The sequence below is a fragment of the Cricetulus griseus genome (genome assembly GCF_003668045.3).
Source record: "Cricetulus griseus strain 17A/GY chromosome 1 unlocalized genomic scaffold, alternate assembly CriGri-PICRH-1.0 chr1_1, whole genome shotgun sequence".
In the NCBI taxonomy this organism is placed as follows: Eukaryota; Metazoa; Chordata; class Mammalia; order Rodentia; family Cricetidae; genus Cricetulus; species Cricetulus griseus.
Genome location: NW_023276807.1, coordinates 120,811,003 through 120,837,322, shown reverse-complemented (window position 1 = coordinate 120,837,322; position 26,320 = coordinate 120,811,003). Strand labels below are relative to the sequence as shown.

The 26,320-nt window shown below is 45.1% G+C and overlaps 1 protein-coding gene across 1 annotated transcript; it reads left to right on the top strand.

Moving 5' to 3' along the window:
- The first annotated feature begins 1,146 nt into the window (after positions 1-1,146).
- On the top strand, positions 1,147-26,289 carry Lgi2 (leucine rich repeat LGI family member 2). Its single transcript, XM_027386962.2, has 8 exons — positions 1,147-1,334; positions 3,210-3,281; positions 5,130-5,201; positions 7,097-7,168; positions 11,406-11,477; positions 12,151-12,320; positions 17,500-17,664; positions 25,472-26,289. Exons 1-8 carry the CDS (start codon positions 1,147-1,149, stop codon positions 26,287-26,289), a joined length of 1,629 nt encoding a protein of 542 aa, XP_027242763.1.
- The last annotated feature ends 31 nt before the right edge of the window (positions 26,290-26,320 follow it).

The following is a 26,320-nucleotide window of genomic DNA, read 5'->3' as shown; positions in this document are numbered from 1 at the left end:
GGTAAATTCTGAAGGGTGGATACGATCTGCTGAGGGTTAGGAGATGAAAGGGTCACAGGGCTTGGCGCATCAAACTTTATCTCTCTTTACAATCTGTGTCCCTATCACTTAATCAGGGAGTGGGGCATAAGCCACTGTGCTGAGCCAGGGGAAACTTTTTGCAGGATCTTTTTTTGCAAGGCCCAGTGTGGCAGGAGATGCCCTGCTGTAGCTGTTTTGCGATTCTACTTTCCCTGGGCAATGGAAAGTGGAAGGTGGGAGGCTTCAGTGAGCTCAGGTGTAGTGGAGACTCCTGTTGGGCCGGCCAAGGCCGTCCAGCCGAGCCCCTTTGCCACATTCACTTAGGTCCTCTTCAAAATCAGTGAAGTATGCTCAAAGGTCTGGCCTCTTCGGAGCACTCAGGGCAGAGACCCCTCTCTCAAGTCAAGCTAGTACTGCACTCCCCACCCCCTTCCGGGGTGGGGGGGTGGGTATGGGTATGGGGCCTCCAGTCCTTACTGCTCCTACCTTTTCTTTTAATTTTCTTTTTCCGTTTCTTTTCCTTCCTTCCTTCCTTCCTTCCTTCCTTCCTTCCTTCCTTCCTTCCTTCCTTCCTTCCTTCCTTCCTTCTTTCTTTTCTTTTTTTTTTTTTTGCGGAGAAGGAAGCTCACGTTTTTGACCCCGCAGAAAAGAGTACAGTATTTCTGAAATTCTTTGCAGCCCGCAGATGGATTGCGGGTCCCTGCTCCTGCTAGGCTCAGCCGGGATCCCAGGGGGTCTGAGCTTTGGCCGGGCCCTCCCCCAAGGTCATCCAACTTTTCCCTCCCCCCCCTTCCTCGCGGGGCGGGCCCCCGCGTGTATTATTCATTGGTCCCGGCCCGCGGCGAGCGCGGGTGCTGATGTCAGGCCAGCGCGGGTGAGGCGGGTGCGGCGGCCGCCCAGCAGCCCGGGCGCGGGTGGGGGGGCGCCGAGTGGGGGTGGCGGCCAGCATGCTGCTCGGCTGCGGCTCGGCCTCCCACACCCGCGGCGCCCGCGTCCTCGCCAGCAACGCCGGCGGCCGATCGGGAAGCGGTACCCGCGTCTGCAGCGGTGCGCGGTCCGAGCGCTTGGCACGGGGCGGTGGCGGCAGCAGGGGTCCGGGCCCGGGCGGGGACTGGGGGACCCGGCATGGCGCTGCGGAGAGGCGGCGGTGCGCTGGGGCTGCTGCTGCTGAGCGCCGCGTGCCTCATCCCGCCGAGCGCGCAGGTGAGGCGGTTGGCGCGCTGCCCCGCCACTTGCAGCTGTACCAAGGAGTCCATCATCTGCGTGGGCTCGTCCTGGGTGCCCAGGATCGTGCCTGGCGACATCAGCTCCCTGTGAGTGGGACCCCTCCACCCCCGCCCCGCCCTGCCCTGTGCCGGCCGCCACCAGGGAGTTGCGGCTGGTTATGGGGCAGCGCCACCTGACCCTGCTCCCTAATCCCTTTCTTTGCGTTTGGGTTGGGGGCGCACAACGGGACGTGGGTGGAGTCTGTGCCGCGGGGAGGATAGGGGGACTCAGAAGCCCAGAGTGCGGGAATCTAGATAGGACCGCGTGACAGTTTCTCATTGTGGCCCGCGGCCACCTGCATCAGATCTACCTGGGGGAGCTGATGCTACTGCAGACTCAGGGCCCACAGTGGGGTAGGGTCTCTGCACCAGAGTCCACAGCCTGTATTTCGCGTCCCGGGATGATCGTTGTGGAGCCTTAAAGTTTTGAGTGTTCTGTTGTGTTGTTGGGTGGGTGGGTGTGTGACTGGAGGACAGCTGAATGTGCCCGAATTGAGCGGACTAACTAGGAATGGGTGAGGCCTCATGGCAGCCAGCCTGATATGCTGTGAGGTTGGCCCCCTCCGGACCTCTCCACACTGCAGGCTGGGAAGAGGCTAGCCTGGGCAAAGGCACACAGCCTCTGGAAGTGGAGGGGCGGCTCCACGTGGTTTCAAAGAAGGGGGACCCAGAGGATTTCCAAGTGTTTTGCAATAATGAGGTGTACAGCTGAGCCCCTAGGGTAGGAAGCCACTCTTGCCTTCAGTTCAAGAGGGCCTCTCTTTTACTACCTTAATCCACAGTGGGTTGCATTACCACCACTGGCAAAACTAATCAGCAAGGGTCCTCTGTCCACTTGCTAAGTGCTTTCAACTAGGTCTCACATAGTCACAACGTTGCTATGGAAGGGGCCTTAGGGCATCATCTTTATTGCTGCGATAATTCCTGTCAGGATAGTCCGTTGTTCCAGGGTAAGGTGCTGGGGCACCCCCTCTCCCCCCACTCCCCCACCCCCGCCCCCAGCTGTAGAGGGAGTCCTGAGGGTGAGGGAGTCCTAGGGATAATGTTGCTTGCACTTTTTCCTGTGTGTCATCATTCCCGTGCCTCTTCTCCAAGGCAAAATAGTATTATGGTCCAGGGATAGAGAGGATCTGGGGTCCTGTTTACATTTGTAAAAAGTTGAACTAGTATAGCTGTGGGAAACAGCAGGCCTGTTTGACTCTTACTGTTGGTAAATTAGATCACATGGAGGATTCTAGAATTTCTCTTGTTAAGTCCTTCGGATATGATCAAAGCTAAAGTGTTCTGCATGTTAAACTCCAATAATGTATGGAAGTCCTGCTGTGGCCAGAAAGGGTAGGAAACCCTGAGGCAGAAAGAATCAAGCTTCTTTTCCGAGTTGACCATTTATCTGGCAGATGGCATTGCATCTTCCTTCGTGGGCAAGTTCAGATGTCTCTCTGATTTTTCCCCAAGGCTTTCACAGTGCATTTAATCAGAAGTGCCCTGAGTGTCTTTCAGAGACCAGCTTCTGAGGGGAGTGTATAATCTTACCCCAGAGTTTTGTGGGCCAGCATTAACTTTGTGTCTGCACAAACAGAATCTCAGGCAAAGGTGAAGTAATTATCCATCTTCGACAGGGGCCTCCTGTAGTGAAGTGAAGGAAGCTAGGGGATTATTTTAAGCTGACAGAGTAACATTGTGCAAGGAGTCAGACTGACAGTCCAGTGTTCTGTTAGCCAGATGAGTCTCCCTATTGATCAAGTGCATTGGAAGCAGGTCTCTTCTCATCTTTTCCCTGGGAAGACAATGGCCAAACACATGAAGCTTCACCCCAGAGAGGAAAAGTATAAAGCTCAGGTGGAGGGCGAGGCCAACGGCCCACTTGGCTTGGCCTTTCCTGAAAGCAACCTGGGCCTCCCTCTGTTCCTTTCTTGCCTGTAGGAGCCTAGTCAATGGAACCTTTTTGGAAATCAAGGATCGAATGTTTTCCCATCTGCCTTCCCTGCAGCTGCTGTGAGTATGGGGCATTCTGTGCAAAATGGTGTCCCCGAAGTGTGGTCCTTGAAGGGTGATTTCTGCCTTGTTGGTGTAGATCTTCCTATAATACAACAACTACCCATGTCACCCCTGCTGGCTCTTAGCTTTAGCTTGTCCTTTGGTGTCCACATTGAACCACCATCCTACTATGGTTCCTCACCTGACTTTTCCACTGACTTCTCTCCCGGGGCTTTGTGGTAGATCTCACTCACAGATCAGGCAATTGGGAGGTGGCTGCATTGATCATAACCAGAGTTTCACCTCAATGAATAGTTCCCCCAAACTTCTCACCTCAAAAGAAACTTGTCTTTAAAAATCTTAATATTACTCTTCAAATAGGAACATGTCCAGTTTGTCTCACATGCATACATGCATGCAGGCAGGCAACATACTTGGCATTGTAGAGGTGCATGCTTTTATCTCACAGGCATGACACCTCTTTAGGAAAGATGCTTTTGTTTTCCCATCTGAGAGATGAAGAAATTGATGGCTCAGAAAAGGTAAATACCTAGCCTTGATCTGTGGACTGAGGATCTAAGCCCAAAGCCCAAAGCTGCGTTTGCCCCAGCTCCTCTTAGGGAACCATGCCCAAGTCACCTTGGTGAGTGCCTGCATAGGGCCCTGAAACCCAAGACAGCTGATGTTTGATAATGACAATAAATGCCCTAAAGTCACTCTTTAAAGCAATTCCTTAGCCTGGGGTATGTGTATGGAGGGTATGTAGCTCAGTGGTAGAGCATTTGCCTACTGTGCAGGAAACCCCAGGTCTCATCCTTAGCATCACATAAACAAAACAGAAAATCAGCAGGTAGTTGGGAGAAGGTAGTATAGACTCTCTCATATTTCTTGGACTTAGGGTGACCATAACTACAGTATAACTACAGTATAGAAAAAAGACAGAGACACAAATCACTATCCATCCTCAATAAATTGCCATTGATTGTTTTGTTCTTGACATGTTTTATATCTACTATAACAATAAACTTACCACTTAAAATCTCAGTTCATATGCCAGCAAGATGCCACCATGTCTAATGACATGAGTTTGATTCCTGTATGGTGGAAGGAAGAACTGACTCCCGTAAATTATCCTTTGGCCTTACATGTGTTGTGGCACACTTGTGCCTAAAGATATGCCATACACCTGTATAACAAATAAATTAATTAATAAGGAAAATACAACTTTAAATCTCAGATCTTTCAGAATAGAAATATAGCTTAGATATTATTTAGCTAAATAAACTTAGGTGGTTTCTATAAATATTTATAAAAAAACGTTTACCTGGCTACTCAGAAAATTACATAGTGATAATCTTCTAGAAATTTCTTAACTTTTTAAAAATGATTTATTTCTCATGAGAATGTCTAGCATGGGAGAGTGGATTTTTTCTTTTTTGGCCCCACTCTGTGACTTTATCTTTTTGGGGCTCAAATATCTCTAGAATACAGTTGGGTTAGATCCTTGTAAGACTGTGATTCCATGGTTTCTTTAGGGAATCATGAAGTATTCATTGGCTATCTAGTTGCGCCTAGCAGAAAATTGTTTTTGAATAATGGCCATCAGTTCATATTTCCCAAGATCCACATTTTCCAAGATGGGGACACAGACGTAGTATTGGAGATAGCAGAAAATTCAGCCAGCAAGGGATCCCTTCCTCGCTGACTCCATCACAGTTGTGAGGACAGTTGGGAATCTAAGGGGGTTGTCCTTAGACTGAGAAGAGCCATCATTGCCCATGGATTGGCACCTAACAAAAGAAAAAGAAATGGCTTTACCACATGACTTGACCTTTACGTCTCTACTAAAACCTTTCTTGTTTTCAGATTGCTGAATTCTAACTCATTCACAGTGATCCGTGATGATGCCTTTGCTGGTCTTTTCCATCTCGAATACCTGTAAGTGTTGCTCAAAGTCTGGTGCCTCTGGGGCATTCTGAGTTGTGTCCTCTAGAGTGGATAGGACTGCAGAAAGCCCCATTTTCATGCCAGCATTGGCCTGTGAGTTGACTTACTTCCCAGCATGCTCGGGCAGGAGGAGGAGGAGGCTGGGGACAAAGCTCAGGAGGGGAGACACTCACTCATTCATTCTCTGCTGACATTTAATTTGGCATGTAGTAAGTAAGACTGGAAATGGTGTTGGATATTTTTACCTCTATAACTAGGCATGGGTTTGCTGATGGGCCAGAAATAGAGCTGGATGGTTCTCAGGGCTACTTATTTTTAAACCAAGTTTCCCAATTTGAGGGTGAACTGCCTGGTTTGTAGCCAGCTGTCCCATATCCCATTTGCTCTATCTCCTGTGAGTTCTTCTGAGGGTCTGATTAGATTTTTCCTTTTCCTAAAAATGAAAACCCAACTGAAACCAAAACAACACGAAAAAGCAGGAGAGGAGGTTATTCTGCCTCTTCAGATGCACCATTTTCCTCTCTAGCAGCGAGGTCGGGCGTGGTTCTTATTTCAGCCTTTATCACATTCAAGTCTTCCTCTTCCCCCCTCAGTTGTCCTAGCCTTTATTTGGTGAGTCTGTAATATGCTAATCCTGCTATCGGTTGGGATTTCCTTGCTTAGCAGTCAGAGGATTTGCAAAGCCTTGTTCCTGCTGTCTTATCTGAGGTAAACAGGTAGATGTTGGAATTCTAGACACATACCAGGTAGAAGCCGCTCTCTGTTGATGTGAAGTCTCAGGGAACCATGTCTCCCCAGGAATTCTTTCTCCGAAGAACCCTCTCATAATCCGATATTTTGGCATGTATTTGATGTGGAAGGAATGTCACAGCTGCAAGAGCTGCAAGGTTGAAGCCACCTGGGTCTGCCAAAAGCCCACAAATAGCTGTGGGGTACCTGGGATTTTCTCTGATGGGGAGTTCAAGTGCCGCACAGGGCATCAGGGAAAAAGGTAGCTTATCAGGGTATGCCAAAGTCTAGTACTAAACAGACACCAGAGTTTTAAAATCAGACATCAGAGAATTCTGTCTGTGAGAACTAACTCATCAATTGTGTCACAGCTGTGGCAAAGCCTTTCCCTTGGACCATCTCATCAAAACCTGCTAGCATTTGACTTGGTTCTTTGGCCCTCAGGAACAATTACAGTGTATTCCTGTCATATCCTGAGAGTTTATAGCATGGCCAGTGTCATTACTATAGGGTCTTTGTTCAAGTCCTGTACCATTTCAGCACAAAGAAAGTCAGTCAGCCCTGCTCCCTGTACTGTCCTTTCTGCTTTCTAGCTTCGTTCAGAGCTTGAGAACATCTCTTCTTGTCACCATTTGCCTAGGTATGAGGCTGTGTAGGACAGGATGAGCTCAAGGTTGCTGGAAGCCATGCTTAATGGAACTTTCCTACAAAAACTAAAATGCAGAGATGTAAAACAATGGGCTCCCCTCTAGGGACTGTGTATTAACAAAAGTATGTGGATAGCTGGGCACAGGGCAATGTAAGAGGATACAGGGAAAATGTCTGGACGAATTCCTGTCTTGCAGAGATGGGAGAATTTCTGGCATCTGTGCAGTACATTCTTCTCCCTTCCCCAAACCCAAAATGCTATCTCCTATGTTGGCAGCTCTGAATTTGGAGACATCCATGCTGATCTGGAAGGAGTAGAGAGGCTGGCGTGCATGTGTTCTTGCTCACATGGCCAGCTCCCTCGTGGAGTGTAACGTAGCTTGCTGCTAACTTGAGAGTTTTGATACTTCATGAGTGCTTTCCAATATTACTGCCAAAACACACTATGTCATCTGTTAGTGATATTAAGGAAAGGGAATTTGGTTATATTATATTGCTTCTCTCCTTAGGTTCATTGAAGGGAACAAAATAGAAACCATTTCAAGAAATGCCTTTCGGGGCCTCCGTGACCTGACTCACCTGTAAGTCCTCTGAGATCTGTTGTATGTACTGGGGAGATGATTCAGTCTGTACGGTGCTGGTCATGCAAACGTGAGGCCCTTGGTTAGATCTCCTAAACCCATCTAAAAAAAAATAGGCATAGTGGTCCATACTTGTGACCTCAGTGCTGGGGAGACAGAGTGGAAGATCCCCTGGGCTTGCTGGCCAGCCAGCCTCTCCTAAGCACTGAGCCCCAGGTCTCAGGGAGAAACTTTGTCTCAAAAAATAAGGTGGATGGATTGTTTTTCTTTGATGTTTTCGCATCTTCATCCCAGTCGCTGGCATCCATATACCCAAAGAGTCTCGGTTATTTTGGTGAAAGTTCCACCTATGTGCCCTCCCCCCATCTCCCTCCAAACCCTGCTGCATCTCAGAAAGTCCACCAATGATGGCCCCTCCCCCAGAGATACTCAAGACCACTCCCACAGGGTATTTAAACTGTCACCCAGAAACCAGACATGTGGTTTTTCTGGTTTCCCTTTCCCGTCTCCTCTGGGGAGCTGGAAGGCCATCCAGGAATATTGTATCCATTAAACGTGGACTTTTTCTAATTTGGTTTGATTTGGTCTGATGTGGATTGCTGCATCGGTGGAGAGACTTATCAGGGTATAGAAACTTTTCAATTTTTAATTTGCCCAAGAGATTCCTATGCTGTCAGACAACAGTCACTGTGATGACCAACTGCCCATTGGTCTTCACCATCCTATGTCACCATGGGGACCCACATGACTCCATGTGAAGTGGGGATCCCTCAGTGCTGTGAGGGCCTTGTGCTCATGGAAGAAATGGGATAGAGGTGTGGTTCTTATACCCACTTGGTGCCAGGTGCCAGGCCTGGTACCCAAAGACCTTCTCCATGTTTTATGATAATCTGTGAGTTCCCATTCTGCAGAATTGGGAACTGACACTTAAGAGACTCAGTGAAGGGCATCACGTAGAGGATAAAGTGGCATAGTGACATCGGTGTCCTCCCATTAGGATGAAAGTTGCTTTTCTGTTATGTTAGGTTAATCTGTAGCTTCAACTAAGCTCTCCAGTTCCTTACTGGCTTGTCAGAGACCAAAGGGGGTGGGGGAAGGAATTGATCTGAATTGATCAGCATATCAGAATGAAACAAGCACACACACTTAGGAAAGTTAATTGAATTGGAAAAAATAATGGCTGTGTTTGTAAAAATGCAAAACCAAACATTATCATGGTAGGAGTTATTTATTAGCCAAGACTTGGACTTCATTTGCATAATAGATAATTTTTGTGTGAGGAAGATGATGGGTCCTATGTCCATCGTCACCTTGTCTATTATAAAAAAGAGAATTGAGGAAATAGGAGGGCACTGACTGTGGGTGCTGAGCAGGCATGGTGGTACCTTTGAGTATAGCCCTGACCATAGTGTAGGGACATAGTTATTTTTTAAAAAGTCTAGTCATTAAGCCACAAAGATCCGGGTGAAGGCACCTGCCACTGTGCACAATGAACCTGCCTTCTAGGGCCATCAAGCAGAAGCCCTACCTGAGCTGAGGGCTGCAGAGTAAGAAGAGGGAGCAACCGTGGGAGATTGAAACATATTTGTCAGCACTGTTCATTGAGGAGAATGTGTGTCCTGTTGACATTATTGTTCTAGGGTTTCTTGTCTTTCTGTGGATGTTCAGACTTCTCTGAGTCAACCTGTAGGCCAGAGCCCTTACTTCCCATGGACTGAGGTTTCAGGCTTGGGTTCAAAACTCCAGGTCATCACTTACTGATGTTACTTTGCTTTTCTGACCCTTAGTTTCCTCATTCTCAAGGTAATGATGATTACACTGACTGTGGATGGTTGATATATATATATATATATATATATATATATATATATAATATATATATATATTAGATAATAAGATGCTTGGCTGCAAAGACCCAACCCTATTTCCACAGTAAATGCTAAGGATATGGCTGGCATCGCCTTCTTCATCATCATCATCGTCATCATTTTCCTCCTCTTCCTCAATGACAATGCCATCTCTTCCAGTCATTAAAAAGTCTTGGCTTTCTCTATGGATTGATAAATTTTCTTGGCCATTTGAGTATTCAGACAGAGACTTCTGAAAGGATAGATACGGCTGTCTGGAGAGGAACAGCTGAGGCAGATAAGTGTGGGTCTCAAAAGTTGGGAAGGAGGGTCGTTGATATTAGGCATGGGCTACAGGCAGAACCAACATATTGTTTATAGATGGAACTGCCCTTATCTCCACTTTAAACTTCTCACACAGAAAAAGCCTGAACTCCAAAATTCACTCACTTCCTTAGGGAAGTCAGTGTCCAAAATCTTCCCATTTAAATGAAACGTTTGATGTTGGCCTTTTGTGAACTTTCCCAACACATTCATATTAAAACACAAGTTGGGTTCCAAAGCATGGAGAGATCAGTGCCAATCTGTAACTAAAATCTAGGACATTTGTTTTCCAGCAGTCTTATAGAACCCAGGGGACAGGAAGCTATTAAATAGTTTGAGAAATGAAGTAAGTGCTATGGGTTTGTAGACAAAATGAAATTGAAAGGAAGATGTTAATGTTAAGCACTTAGCATGGGTAGGGTAGATAGCTCATGAAAATAGGGCTGACTACAAGCCTAAACTGCAATCATGGAGCAATTGCTAAATATCCTTATTTGTTTATTTGCTTGCATTGGTCATTCCATATCTAATTATATTATTACCATTTCAGTGCAACAGCTTTCAGGTAGCCAAATAGTTTTAGCTGAATAATTAACTGATATTTAGCTAAAGGTTTTTTTTTTCTTTGCTTTCTAAATCAAAACAAACACCCCCCCTTTTTAAAAAAATTTCCAAAAGTTACCCCAGAGTAAGTTCAGTGTGATTATATAATCAGTTTATTTCCCAACACATCAAAAAATGTGTAAGTACCTCATTAAGAAAAGCAAGGTAAAATAGCACATGAAATGGTATTCTAATCCATATATGGTTTCCTGAGTAGGAAGGGGAATAATTAGAAAACTGTTGGCCTCCCATTCTCTGTTGGTTTTGAAGGAAGAATGTTCAGAGTAAAAAGGAGCTTCAACTTTCTACTACACCCCACTGACTGTAAAAAGAAATACTCATTTATTCAGCTATGATTCTGGGATGGGCTATAACCATGCTATGACCACCTATGACTCACTTCATACATGTTTTATAAACTACCTACATGTTTATACATCCCTTAAACATGTGGCCATTTATACTCACAAGTAGAAGAAAACCCTACAAGAAGGTATCCATTTCTTGACCAATTTACATTAGTGTATCTGGGGAAAGCACAGAATTGATGTACATTGTGTTTCTACACTCAACATCTTCTCACAAGGACACTGCGCTGTGGGCATCCATCAGCTGACTGGCAATGGGGCACTGCAGAGTCCCAAATCAGTGGTAGCTTGAGGTGGGTGTGGACTAGCGTCTCAGAAACCTCTCCAACACTAAGAAGAAAGAGGGAGATGATTTCTCAGCCTCTGTTAATGAGAAGATGAAATGACCACAATCAGCCACTTCATTGAGATCACATGCCGCTTCAGTGACATTTCATTATGTTATCCTAGTGTGTCAGAGTGGAGTGTCTTCATGTAAAAAGAGTGTTCACTGAGTCTTTTTCAGAAACACAGATGATCAAATATACTTTTATGGACTGTAAGAGAGCTTATTGGAGACTAACATCTTCCATTGTTAGTCTCCTATTGTTGCTCCATCCATCCATCCATCCATCCATCCATCCATCCATCCATCCATCCATCCATCCATTTTCCAAAATAGCATATCTATCTTTTTTATCAGCAAAGGTTTTCCAACTTTCTGAGTGTTTGTCTTGTTCAAGGGGTGCGATAAAACCATGGACAGACATCAATCTCGGTTGCTTTTGTGTCAGGAAGGTACCCAGTCAAGAAACAAACAGTAATTAAAACATAGTTTGCAAATGACCATCTTCCAATGAAGCTCAAAGAGCTATGACAAAGAGCTATTAATAAAGTGCCTATTTTCAAAACAAAAAGCTTACATTGGAATCCAGTCATCTTTGTGTAATGGAACATGTATCTTTCTCTTGGTGTTGAAGATCAAAGCTGTGATTGAGACATGTTTTGATGCAGAGCCTCAGAGCTCTCCTTGAATCATTAGAGGTATTCAAATGGACTTCAGAATGATTGGCAGGAAGGTAGTAGCCACATTAAAATGTGACTTTCTTTTTCTAGTTCTTTGGCCAACAACCACATTAAAGCACTTCCAAGGGACGTCTTTAGTGATCTCGATTCTCTGATTGAACTGTAAGTAATGCAAATTAAGTTTGTGTGTACTGGTCGAAGGCCCTAGTCAATTATCTTTCAAATCCCTTTGCTCTTGACTAAGTAGTACTCTCATACACACTGAGAAACAGCATGTGTATTGTCTTGTGTTGAATTCAGCCGTTAGATACTGTACCCTGTGTCCAATAGTAAATTAGGCTTGCTGGATGGTGGTCCCTGAGCAGTCTTCCCATCTGCTTTGCCTTCTCAAGTTTCACTAGAAGCATTGTGACTGGAGCACATTGTACTGGATGCAGTTTAATAAGACCTGGAATGTTTCAGTTTTGTTTGTGAATACTGTCTTCCTATTACATCCTGTTTTTATCTATGGGAACCTATAATGGGATGTTTGCCCATCACTTTCCACCTCCACCATTGTACTGAGACAATTTTCAGAGGGATGATGTTTCATCTTTGAGAACCCTCTGTATGCATTCAATCAAAATCAATGCATCAAGGAATACTCACTAAAGATAAAGATAAAGATAACAAGTACAGGAAATAAGATGCACAAAACACAAACATTTTAAAGAAATTCCATAATTGGATTGTTTTAGATGTATCAGGCTAGGAATAACCCCAGTGTCACATATTACTGCCAAAAACACATCAAACACGCTTGCTTCCCTGTGTGTGTTTGTGTTTTGTATTTCAGAGATTTAAGGGGTAATAAATTTGAATGTGACTGCAAAGCCAAATGGTTGTATCTGTGGCTGAAGATGACAAATTCCACTGTGTCTGATGTGCTGTGTATTGGGCCACCAGAATACCAGGAGAAGAAGCTCAATGATGTGAACAGCTTTGACTATGAGTGTACCACCACAGGTGAGCAGCTCTGGCTATGAGCGTACCTCCACAGGTGAGCAGCTCCGACTATGAGTGTACTCCCACAGGTGAGCAGCTCTGACTATGAGTGTACCGCCACAGGTGAGCAACTTTGGTTATGAGTGTACCGCCACAGGTAGGCAGAACCTCTGTCCTCAGAGATGGACAAAGAAAATAATCCGTTCTTTTCCTTGCAGATTGCCAACTGCATATGAGGGAAAGTGAATGTAGACATTTTCTATCAAAGTCGTTTTAGAGAAAGTGTAAGGTTTTTTAATAGAAATGAATCAGGGCTGGTAAGGTAGCTAATTGAGTAAAAGTGTTTGCCACCAAGTTTGGTGACCTGAGTTCAATGCCTGGGGCCTATGTAGTTGAAGGAGAGAAGTGATTGCTATCAGTTATCTTCTGACCTAGACATGTCCTCCCATCATATAAAATGTTTAAGAAATGAATCAATTTGGTTAGGAAAACATCTCAACAGTTAGAAAGGATTTTGTTAGCTGCACTGGCTCTAATTTTAATTTCTTTTTTCTTCACTTTCTTTCCCCTCCCTTTGAGACAGGACATTGCTATATAGCTCAGGCTAGTATAATTCTTGTTTATGTTGAACAGGCTGGTCTTGAATTTGAGGCAATTATTCTGCTTCAGCCTCCCAAGGGCTAGGTTATACAGGTTGGTTTTTTCTTTTTTTTTCTCCACCAAGCCTGTTTTAATTTTGATTCTTTTCAAAATCCAAGTACTCCATTGTTTCTTTCCTCTAGTTGTATATGTGTGTTTCTGAGTGCTACATATGTTCTTGTGTGTGCATGCATGGGAATGTGGATGCCAGTGGTGACACTTGAGTGCCGTTCCTCAGGATTTGCTTTTGAGGTAGTATCTCTCACGGTCTGAAACCTGCTGATTGAGCTGGACTGGATAGACAGTGAGCCCCATGGTTTGCCTGGCTCTGCCTCTTCCACACTGAATTTACACGAGCATCTCACCATGCCCATCTTTTCTTATTTTGGTTCTGGGGAAGAAAAATTAAGTCTTCATATGCAGAAAGTACTTTTCTGCCTGAGCTAGCTCCCTAGCTTACCCATCCGTCCGTCCTTCTGACCGTTTGACCATCTGTCTGTCTTTCTTTCTTTGAAATTGAAATATAGACTTAAGAATTTGGCATGAGACCAGCTTTAAATTGGCCTGCCTTTTATGGAGAGCCAGCACAGAGAAGTCAGGATATTTTTGCTGTCACTGGCCTTTTTTTTTTTTTTTTTTTTTTTTCAGTAAGATGATACTTATTATAAGTTAAATTCCAGATTTTTATATCTGTAAGTTATTTTCCATTTCAAGTAGGAAGAGATAACTAGGAAAATTATAGCCTGTGGCAAAGTAGAACATTTAAGGTGACAAGTGTTTGCTGAAGGAAAACATTCACGTTGAGGGAAAACTGTAAAGGTAGTTTGACTTTGTTTTTTCAGAGCCCACCTCGGGGTTTCCATCTCCACAATTTTGAGGTTATAGAATAAAATTAAAATGCCTACTACCTCCAGGTCCCCACAGGTAGAGGGCAGGGGGTACCTCCGTTTGAAAGGCTCAAGTAGGTTTCCACTGGTTCTGAAGCCGGATTTTCAAGGAGAGAGGATCAATCCACAGTGTGCAGCCGGCTTTCTAGATGTTTGTGGAAATAAATGGTGAGGCTAGGAGTTGCTATCTATAAAGCCTGAAGGCATGCCAAGAGGAGTGGAAATGAGAACTCAGACAAAGTTAAAGAAACACTGAGGACATAAAAGTCCCAAGAACAAGGTATCATATTTAGGCCAAATCTACTACTCGATTCTAAACAAGCCCAAACTCACCAAGTAGAAATGAATTCCAGGTGTTCATGGGCATGTGCACAAGTGTGCTTGCAACCAGAGAAACTCACAAGTTCTGCTCTTTTATGGGAAACTGGACATTACGGGAAACTGGACATTCAAGACAAGGAAGTAGCCTTGTCTTGAACCACAGAGCTGGGGTGTGTGCAGCTGTGTGATTGGCAGGTGCCCTTTACTCAGCCTGGCCGCTAAGAGGTTATTTATTGTGCTCTCAAACCAGTGCAGTGAATTAAAGGTCATGGTCAATGACATTTGTACAGAAAGGTGTCATTCAAGACTATTTGGCATTAAGTGCTATCCTACAGCTTTCTGAGGCTCCGCTTGGCCTTTCCTTCAGTTCTCTTCTGAAGAATTCTCTAAACCCCACAGTGAGATTGGCATTTCCCATCATTCTGGTCACAGTGTCCATCTCTGAGAAGATGACATAGGCTTATAGAAAGCTCACAGAACTTAGCATCATTTATACAAGAAAACAGGATTTATGACCTCAGGGCCTTCTGGGTAGTTCTAACTGTGTTCTGGGACTGAGAATTGTCATTGAAAAGGAGATGGCTTGGAACTGGAGCAGCCAGGACCTAAGTCCCAGAATCCGTGGGGGCAGTGTGAGTCCTCTAACACATTTGGGCCATCTCTTGGGTTTATTTGTTTTTGCTAACGAGGTTCCTACTCCTTCGAAAAGGCCACACAGAGCTTTCAGGTAAGCAGTGACGGACTATTTGGTCTCTGTTGTCTTAAGGTTCATGGACACACAAGGTCTGCTCCAAGATTTTTCTACATGGGGAGTGATAACACAACAAGATGACCTGTTCCCAGATACTGTTCCTGCCACATAAGTGTGTGGTCAATAAATTGTAAGGGTATTGACATTCCTGTCTTCTGTTCATATCAAGTCCTGGCCTCTGGTACTTTACCAAAGGCTAGGGAAAGTATGTGTGAGAGGGTGCCTGGAGAATGGAGAGCCAGACTTACTAGAGAGATTAAGACCAATTAGAATTCATGTAACAAGCTCAGGGTCACTTTATGGCTTCCTTACTGTGGAGGAAGCCATCTTTTTCTTCTCTCAGATCTCTCCCTGTGTGGCCTAAATGAGGAAGGCATTGTTACCATGCTGTTCCTCCACAGAGGGGAGTAATGAGCTTGCAGGCACTTCTAGGCTGCCTCAGCTCTTCAGATTAATCACAATTCTTCCACACCCTCCCCTTCAAGTCTATTTTTAACCAGGCAGAGATTCCTGTTACCCACCGATGATCCCATGTTAGGTGGATAATTCACTAAATTCCTTAGAGGGAGTGAGTTTTGCATCCTAATTGTCCTGTTAGCTTCCCTTGTTCGGGCTGATGAAAATGCAAAGAGAAATAATGCATTAATGTGCACTCTCTCTCCCCATAGGCTCAGCATCATGTATAATTTATTTTCTGCAAGATCTATAAATAGCTATGTAAAAATGTGTGGATTCCAGTGGGAGAAAGGCCGAAATTGTAGGAGACCCACTGACATCATGAACTTGATCTGATGTGAATGGAAGCGGTGGCTCTCATGGCAGAACTACCATTAATATTGTAATGCTAGTAAATTGATGTCACTTCAGTATGTGTGTCCTTTGAGGTATCTCTACAATGACCATGCCTTTAGCTTTGTGAAAGTCAGGTTCAGATGTGGGCAGGAAAAGGTATTTAAATTTGTCTAGTGCCTTTCTCCATAATGTATAGATGCCTTTCTTTGTCACTGTCCTTTAGCCCTTTCTTCCTTTTCCTTTGATGATGGGAGTGCGGCTGTCTTCTATGAAGGATTATTCGTTTATGTGATTAACAGTCTGTGTCATGCCAGATAGGAAACATTATGAAACGATGAATTTAATTTGGAAAAATAAATTAAAACAGGGCCATGGAAGCTTGATTTGTATAACACATTCTGTATTCTGGTAGAACTATTCTTTAAGCATTTTTTTCTTTTTCTTTTTGATTGAGTATATGCCTATGAATTTGTATGTACTTGGTGCCTTTGGAGGCCAGAAGAGGGTATGCTATCTCTTGGATCTGGAGTTACAGGCACTTGTGAGCCACCTGACATGGATGCTGGGAATTGGACTCGGGTCCTCTGCAAGAGCAGCACCGAGCCATCTCTCCTGCCCCTATTCTGGTAGATCTTTTATATTGCAGGATCCCTCAGGAAAGGTGGAAGCCTTTTATACTACTGTAAAGCCCACACATCTGAACGCAGAGGATTATGTTTCTGAGACTTGAAAGCACAGTTGGGAGAGAAATGGGAGCTGAAGACGTCAGGAAGTGTTTAGAACCCGTGGCCTCCATGATGAATGGGAGGCAGCCCAATGCAGAGGAATTTATCACTATCCTGAGGACTGGGATTAGACACATGTGCCACATAGCAGGCTCTCTCTCTCTCTCTCTCTCTCTCTCTCTCTCTCTCTCTCTGCTAAAAAATTCTTTCTTCTTACATTTCTACTTTCCTCATATACATACTATGCCAGCTCTGTCCCTTGGCAATTCTGTGCCATACCCAAACTTCACAAAGAGTTAGTGGTCACTTGTGGGCTCCATGTGGATGAGGGATACTCTATCCCCAGGAGATAGAAGAGGAGAATCCATGCCACTGTGCTGCACATGTTCTCACACAGAGTTCCTCACCTGCTTGCTGCTGTGTCATGACGTCCAGACCCGAGTTACAGCTTACCCAGTCCAATGTCCAGGGAGTTCATTTAAGTTCCTCCCAGAGACCCCTGCATAAAGTATCTGTTTCCATACTTAACACATGCTCTGTTTGGAAGTGTAGTACTCACTATGGCCTGAAGAGGTGCTGTTTTCCAATAGGGGTGTGTGGAACTAGGTGTAAATGATTGGTGACCACAGGATCCATATTTCCTGCAAGTTTTCGAAGAGGTACAGTAAGCCATATTAAACCAGCTTCTTCCTCAAAGGGGCTGCTCTGAGACAGCTAGAAGCGTAGCATTCTTAGAGCTTACTAGAACATGCATGCCCTGTCACAGAATAATTTGCAGGCCAGCTTCATGAATTTCCTGCAGCCTTCTTTCTGCCCTGGCTTTCTGCTCAGACAGTTGAGACCTTGTTGGTAACTTGAGACACTCTCCAGGAAGCAGTATCAAAAACTCCATGGGCCTGACAGTCCCATTTTGCAGAATCTCCAGAGCAAAACCATCCACAGGGCGGTATGGAGTTGCCTGGTCCCCACCCTCCCCATTCCTCTCCAGGTACCTACACTGATGATGCAAAGCAGAGAGAATGGCAGTTGGAATTCTCACAGGGGTTTTCATGAACTAGTATTTATTTTTCAACTCCCACTCTCAGATTTCGTCGTTCATCAGACGCTGCCATACCAGTCGGTGTCAGTAGACACATTCAACTCCAAGAACGACGTGTACGTGGCCATCGCTCAGCCCAGCATGGAGAACTGCATGGTGTTGGAGTGGGACCACATAGAAATGAACTTCCGGAGTTATGACAACATCACAGGTGTGTTGTGAAAAGAAACACCCCATTATAATCAAGGGAAGGCTTGATGCCCTACCTTGAGGAGAGGTGGGGACCACTCTCCTCAAATTCCAGTCCACACTGATGGTCACTCTAAGGTGTTCTCCCTATGATCAGATATTGGTGATAACAGAACGTCAGGTGGTAACTTCTCACTGGTGGTGATTCCTCTGGGAAAGAGGAAGTGGGGACTCCATGAGTAAGGTGAAAAAACATCTCCTTTCCATGGTAAGAAGTCACGTGGGACTCCCATGGTCCTGCATAGCTAAGGCAGTCTGTCTACCAAAGCTAAGCCACAGCTTTGTTTTTATTAAGCTGATTATTAACTAATGTGTATACACACACACACACACACACACTCACACACTCACACACATACACACACACACTGCCCCTCCTCCATTGTGTGTTCCCTTGCTGGGTCTTGATGATCACTGCTCGCACTCAGTGAAAGCATAACAATGAGAATGGACCAAACATAAATTCAGACCTTTGGCTTCTTTTGGTGCTGTTGCTGTGGGTTCCCAGGGTTTTAGTGATGCTAAAAAAATGAACTATGTGCTTGCTCTTTAAGAAAATGGATAAAATTAAAATCAAAACAATTCTTCAATCTTCTCAGCTTTCCCAGTGTAACTGACAGTGGCTGTAGAAACAGCACTCTGGAAGCCTGGTCATTGTCCTCTGAGAGACTTCCTGCCCAGGCTCCAGGAGGCATTGAATGTTTCTCTGGAGTGTACCATGGTAGAAATTCTGGGTTGGGAAGATCCTAGGAGTTTCTCAGGTACAAGTGGCTATACAGCAAATGCAGAGACATAGGTAGTCAGAAACAGTGGCATTTCACTCCTGGGGGACAGGCTACTAATGGGTCTAATCATGAGTCCAGCTGCCCGGGAGATGCCATCTCAGATGAGCTAGTTGCTGCTGCCACAGCCACCTGGTCTTCTAGTGTGGAGCTACTGTCCAGGGAACAGGGCTTGGAAGCACAGACTCAGCATAGAGCTACATGGAGAACCTTGGATGTGAGAAGAACCCAATATCCTGATAGGAGTTTGCTGCATGGTTTTGGGCTTGGGGCTTGGTGCAGGATGTGTGGGCTGGTTCTGCCTGTGCATCAGTGCAGTCGGTAGAGCTTTACAAGTGACCTGTATTCAATCAGGGACAGAACCTATCTCTATATGTGTCCTTGTCCCAGGCTGGTGAGGATAGAAAGGGGTGGCACTGCTGTCTACCTGCCCTTGCCACTCACTGCAGCTGGCAATAAAGGGGAAATTGGGATCCCACTTTTGGGTTCTTAGTCTCATTAATAAAAGGTTTTAAGAATGAACTCAAATGTAAGCTCAAAGGCAACTCTATTAGTATTAAAAGGAAAAGCACAGGGCACACAAGCACTGAATCTCAACAGCTGCCTGGAGGGGGTAAATGGAAGAGAGATGGAAAAAGCCAAGCCATTTAATCTGGTACAGTCAGACACAGGTGAACAAGCAGCCATGTGGTGGGGAGGAGAGCTTTATAGAGAGTAAGGAAGCAGGGAGAAGCCCAAAGTGTTAAGGGAAGCAGGCTGAGAAAAGAGGTAGAAAAGGAAAAGTTGGACACTTACCTGGATTGTTCAGAAAATCAGGCAGACTTATGAACCTACTCAGCTGTGGTCCAGGAATGGTAGCCTCTGTGCTAAAGGTGAGGATTCTGCGGGAGGGGAAATCTCATTAAAGGATGAATTAGTCTACCTAACTCTTTAGCCTGGCTTAAGGCAAGCCTTCCTCCCTGGAGGTGCTCCCTAGCCAAGGTAATTGGCACAGCTGGAATGGTAGGTCTCCATTTCTCCCAGACTCTGACCACTTGATTGGGGGTGTTCTCTTTTACCTCTACCACTGGTGGTGACTTTAGCTCCATCCTCCTTCATGCGTTCATTCACTGATAAAGATTACTTGGGCACTTCCTCTGAGCCAGCTGTGTTCTAGTGGGCAGGGACATCGTATTTGGTCAAGTTCGTTAATGTTCATATGCTTCTGTCATCTGTGCAGTGGGAATCTTATGGCTTCTGTTTTAGATGGGATTAGTGTAGCATTGGCAGTCTGGTAAGGAGGCAATGGGTAATCTGTGTATTGAATGGGCGGAGCCCAAGGCCAATGGTAACCTTGTTCGCTATGGATGAAATGAGGCCCATACTCTTCCATCAGAGACCCCAACTTTCTGACTTCAGGTAAGACTTTTAAGACTTGTATAGCCATAGGGAACCCCAGAACTGGTAGTGACTGCCTGAGAGTGAATCTTTCAGGCAGGGTGTGTTTGACTTTTGGTAGCTGAAGGCTAGTTTGGTGTGAAAGTCTTCTTGCTTGGGTGTGCAAGCCACTAGCCTTGAACAAGAGTAAGGGAGAGAGTGTGGATGGTTCTCTCTTCCTTAGGCTGGGCCTTCCTCATTCATCATCTTGCTTTGTCATGGAGTAACTCTAAAGTCAGCAGGAGCTGCTCAGTGTGTCTCAATCAGAGGCACCCAGTTTCTCTACTGGAGCCCTGGTCAGGTGTCCCCAGGTGAGGAGCCAAGTGGCCATGTCCACATTGATGTCTACTACCTCTTCTCTGTCTTCTCTTCGTCACCCTTCCATTTCCTTGCTTTTTGTATTTTTATTGTTTTGTGACTTCTGCATGCTCCAACCTATAATTTCTGCAGACAGGCAGACAGATGAGCGCGTGCTCGAGCGCCCACAGCCACAACCACAATTTCAGTTGCTGCTGGCACACCCACAGGCTGGTCACCTGGACAGTGGGCTAGAGGTCCTTCTCCAGGACAGACAGACTTCTAAGCCGCCCCCCCCCAGACATAGGGACCTCTATAGTGCCCCCCCCAGGGAAGGGAAGCTTGAATTAGAAATTGCTGTGTAGGGTGGGAGTTCTTGAGTATTTTGGCAGTTCATGCCCTAAAGCCTCACAAAAAGACACCCAACATTTATCCTAGCAGATTCTTACAGTTGAGAATACTGCCAGATGGTTTCAAAGCCTGTTTATTTAACAATATGTGAAAGGAAACATGTCATTTATCAATAATGAAAAACTAGAAAGAACTGCTATGCCCAACAGTAGAGGATTTGTTAAATACGATTTGGTGCATTCGTGCCATATAATATTATATAGTATTGTGGACTTTTTCCATTTTTAGCTTTATTAAACTTTATTTGTGTGAATGTTTTGTCTTTATATATGTGTACCACTTGAACTCCTGGTGACCACAAATTCCAGAAGATGACATAGGATCCTTTGGAACTGGTTACAGATGGCTGCCATGTGGGCGCTTGGAACCAAACATGGGTCCTCTGGAAAAACACCAAATGCTCTTAAACACCCAGCCTTCTCTTCAGCACCATTGTACAGTATTTTTTTTTTAAATCTAGTTGTAGAATATGACTGATAGCACAGGGTTTCAGCGAAAGAAGTAGGTTCTAGAGCTGGAGAGACTGCTCAGTGGGGAAAGTGTTGCTGCCAAGGATAAGGACCAAAGTTTGATCCTTAGAACCCACATAAAAAGGATAAAATGTGGTGCTTCCTGCTTATAATGTCACACTGAGGAGGCAGTGACAGATAGACTTGCTATGACAAATGATACCCAGGCTTGACTTCTAGTCTCTGAATGTACATGTACACAGGTGCACACACAGATACACATGCACATACATATAAAGGTATTAAAAAACCCTGTATGTAGTATAAGCCCCAACATTTTTAAAGAAGCACATTTGATATAGCTATATATAGACATTAATATGTAGATTAAGGATGAAAGGAATATATTAAGGGGTTTTTTAGTTGCATCATAAATAGATTTTATTTGTGTGTGTCTTTTGGCACTTTAGTGATAGATAATAGGTAACCTAGATTTAAAACCCAGGCACTACTTCATACAGGCTGTGTGACTTTATAAATTGCCGAACCCTTCCTATCTCATTGTAAAAATGAATGTGATGGTGAGAGTCATACCTGTCTCCAGTGGTGATTGGAAAGAGTGAGCAGAAGTGCTTAGGGCAGTGCCTGGTTACAAGGACATACATTCTAAGTTTTACCTGTTATTATCCCCAACTTCTGCTTTGGTGAACAGGCACTCAGAAAAACATGAGGGTTTGTTTTAAACAAAGGCAAGGGGTCAGGTTCCAGGAAGTCCAATGAAAGAGAAAAGTAAAGCCATGGATTCCCTTTGCCCCCAAAGCTAATCTGCATGACAGAAATTGGGTCATTATCCTTGTAATTTACAGACCAAATTCACTTTGGTCAAATTACCGAGAAAATTAAAAGACAAAACTTATAATGATCTCGAGGGAGAGACGGTAATCTTTGAGATATGAGTGGTCCTTTAGCTTGCCTGGTGGCCTTCTTCAGTGGGGGGATGGGAGTCCAGTGTAGAGAACATGCCTGTGGGAGCAGGGTTCCTTGTGTCACCTGAGCTGGGTCTCAGACCACTCTAAATTCCATAGGCATATCTGAACTATGGGCCAGCATTAAGGGGGTGGGGACGTCTCGTGATTGTCAGGACAGTTACTTCACTCGTCCTGTAATGACATCCTGTGTTCCAGCACCATACACTAAGAGTTCTGCTCTGAACATTCTTGCTCTGAACATTCTGCTCTGAACATTCTTTGACTTCTCCAGAGTCCCTGAGGACCCCACCATGGAGACACACATTGCAAAACTCACCATCTTGGCTGCTTCGTACATACTGCTGTGATGTTAGGTATGCTGGTGTTGTGTGTGACCAATCTTCACATCTCTCTCACAGTGCACTGACTAAAAGCAGCTCATCCCCTTCTGCAGCCTTTTATGTCCAGTCTTTATGTCTCTGACCCCTCCAGCCGGTAGACTGACAGCTTTGTCCTTTCAGGGACTGGTTTCATTCACTTAGCAGGATGTCCTCTAGGCCAGTCCATGTTGTAGTATGCAGCAGGCTTTCCTTCCTTTTGGAGGTTGAATACTATTTCTGGTGTTCAAGGACCACAGCTGGTTTATCTCTTCATCTGTCTGTGGGAGTGTGGATTGCATCCACCTTCCAGCTGCTGTGTGTAATGATACTTTCAATATGGCTATCTTGGTATTTTTGGTGCTGCTATTTAACAGGAAGGCTTATAAACAACAGAAATTTCATTTTCAAGTTCTGGAGTCTGAGATATCTGGTGCAACATCACCCATCACCCTGCATGGCTGTGTGTGTGTGTGTGTGTGTGTGTGTGTGTGTGTGTGTGTGTGTGTGTGTGTGTGTGTGTTATGTGTTTCTCTGTGTGTATGGTGTGTGTGTGGTATGTGGGGGATGTGTGTGGTATGTTTGTGGTGTGTGTGGTATGTTTGTGGTGTGTGTGGTGTGTGTGTATGGTGTGTGTGGTGTGTATGTATGGTGTGTGTGTGTGTGTGGTGTGGTGTGTGTTTGTGTATGGTGTGTGTGTGATGTGCTATGTGTTTGTGTGTGTGTTATGTGTTTGTGTATGGTGTGTGTATGTGTGGTGTGTGTAGTGTGGTATGTGTTTATGTGTATGTTGTCTGTGTGTGTGTGTGTGTGTGTGTGTGTGTGTGTGTGTGTGTGTAGGCATGTGTACCATATCACATCTGTGGGAGTCAGAAGACAACCTTGGCTATCAGTTCTTACCTTCCATCTTGTCTAAGATGGATTCTCTTGTATTGTTTGTCTACACCAGGCTAGCTTCTCCTGTCTCCTTCTCTTCTATCAAGTAGACTTCTCCTGTCTTCACCCCCCATCTTGCTATAGGGACACAGAGATTCCAGGACCTGGGGACTTGACTTCAGGTCTTTGTATTCACACCCAAATTTCCCTAGTCCCTCAGGGTCCAATCACACCCCACCCCAGTCTCCTCAAGGTGGAAGGACAGAAGGAGATCCCTAGGGTTTCCTTTGTAAGTGTAATTCTAGTCATGAGTGACCTGGTCACTTCCCCAAGTTACTTCATGGTCACATCCCTCAAGGTTGTTAGAGATGGAGAAACCATATTCCCAAATGGCCTCCAGCGCTGGCCTTGGCAGCAGTCTCAATTCCTGTGCTACTGAGGGAGAAGAACTCACACTGGGGCACAGCACAAGTGAGCAGTCTGTTGATTTTTAACAGGAGGATAAGTGAAAGTTAAGTATCCCCTCTAGAATGGAGGACAGACCCAGGCAAGCCATGGCAACCAGCTACCTCCACATCTGCACTTTCAATCCTTGACCTACTGCTTCTCAGTCATCCACCCCTGGGATGACTTGGAGTGATCCCTTTTCTAGAATAGCTGAATATTTTCTTGGAATCATTTTTACCCATAACTCAATCTGTTGTCATTAAATGTCTTTGGTGCAAGAATACATATAAAGATGTAACTACCAATACAGTCGACAAGTCTAATAGGAGAAAGGGCAATGGCTTATGCTCCCTGTCTTAGGATTCTATTGCTGTGACCAAAGCAATTTGGGGAGGAAAGGGTTTATTCAGCTTATGCTTCATCATCAAAGAAATTCAGAGCAGGAGCTGATGCAGAGGCTGTGGAGGAGAGCTGCTTACTGGCTTACTCAGCCTGCTTTCTCATACAAACCAGGACCACCAGCCCAAGGATGGTGCCACCCACAATGGCCTGGACCCTCCCACATCAATCACTAATTAAGAAAATGCCCTACAGGCTTGAGTACAGCCTGATGTTATGGAGGCATTTTCTTAATTGAGGCTCCCCCCTCTCTGATGACTCTAGCATATGCCAAGTTGACCTAAAACCAGCCAGTCCCCAAGGAGGGCCTTTGTGGGATCTGGCCAAGGCTGGCTTTGTTGGTTTTCTTAGAGCCCTAGCTTTCCTCTTACATAGTCTGTTTGGCCATCTCAGACCCCACCTGCAAGCCCTCTTTATCTCCCACAATGTTCCCGATGACTGTCCTTGCTGGTTTTTGTCAACTTGACACAAACCTAAACATATCTTGGAAGAAGGGGGAATCTTCTTTTTTTTTTTTTCCAGTTTTTCGAGACAGGGTTTCTCTGTGTAGCTTTGGAGCCTATCCTGGCACTCGCTCTGGAGACCAGGCTGGCCTCAAACTCACAGAAATATGCCTGCCTCTGCCTCCAGAGTGCTGGGATTAAAGGCGTGCGCCACCAACACCGGGCTAGAAAGGGGAATCTTTAATTGGAAAATGCATCCATAAGATTGTCCTGTAGGCATGTCTATACATCTATCTGTACAGCATTTTCCTGACTGATGGTTGATGTGGGAGGGTTCAACTCACTATGGGTGGTGCCACCTCTAGGTAGTTAGTGGTCCTGGATGTTATAAGACAGCAGGCTGAGTAAATCATGTAGATCAAGCCAGGAAGTTGCCCTCCTCCATGGTTTCTGCTCCAATTCTTACCTTCAGGGTCCTACTCTGTTTAAGTTCCTGCCCTAACTTCTCTCAGTGATGGATTAGGATGTGGAACTGTATGCTGGAATAAAGCTTTTCCTGACAAGTTTCTATTACTCATGATGTCTTTATCACAGCAATAGAAACTGTAACTAAGACACCAACCTCACTCTTTCAACCCTAACCTTTGTTTGAAACCTAACAAGGTCAGGTTTCTAGGTATGACTTTGAGGAATACGTGAACATTTGATCTCTCAATTTGTTATCCATGTTTCTGCTCCAGCCTCTGCTTTGAGTTCTTTTTGGTTTGTATCAAGAAGTAAAATTGTCATCTGGCTAGTCTAGGTTTTAAGTTTCCAAGGCACCATAGTCCCTGGCCCAGGGTCTGGGAGGAGGTTTAGCACTCACTTCAGCCACACTAATGTCTTCTTTTTCTCTTGACCACAGGCCAGTCCATTGTGGGCTGCAAGGCCATCCTCATCGATGACCAGGTCTTTGTGGTGGTGGCCCAGCTCTTCGGTGGCTCTCACATTTACAAATACGACGAGAGCTGGACCAAGTTTGTCAAATTCCAAGACATAGAAGTGTCTCGAATTTCTAAGCCCAATGACATCGAGCTGTTTGAGATTGACGACGAGACCTTCTTCATCATTGCTGACAGCTCAAAAGCAGGCCTGTCCACAGTTTACAAGTGGAACAGCAAAGGGTTCTACTCATACCAGTCTCTGCATGAGTGGTTCAGGGACACGGATGCAGAGTTTGTTGACATTGATGGGAAGTCACATCTCATCCTGTCTAGCCGCTCCCAGGTCCCCATCATCCTGCAGTGGAACAAAAGCTCGAAGAAGTTTGTCCCCCACGGTGACATCCCCAACATGGAGGATGTGCTGGCTGTGAAGAGCTTCCGAATGCAGAACACCCTCTACCTTTCGCTCACCCGTTTCATCGGGGACTCTCGGGTCATGCGGTGGAACAGTAAGCAGTTTGTGGAGGTCCAGGCTCTCCCATCCCGGGGAGCCATGACCTTGCAGCCCTTCTCCTTCAAAGATAATCACTACCTGGCCCTGGGGAGTGACTATACATTCTCACAGATATACCAGTGGGATAAAGAGAAACAGCAGTTTAAGAAATTTAAAGAAATCTATGTGCAGGCGCCTCGGTCTTTCACAGCTGTCTCCACCGACAGGAGAGATTTCTTTTTTGCATCCAGTTTCAAAGGGAAGACAAAGATTTTTGAACATATCATTGTTGATTTAAGTTTGTGAAAGGTGTGATGGGGGGATTTCAAAGATGTGT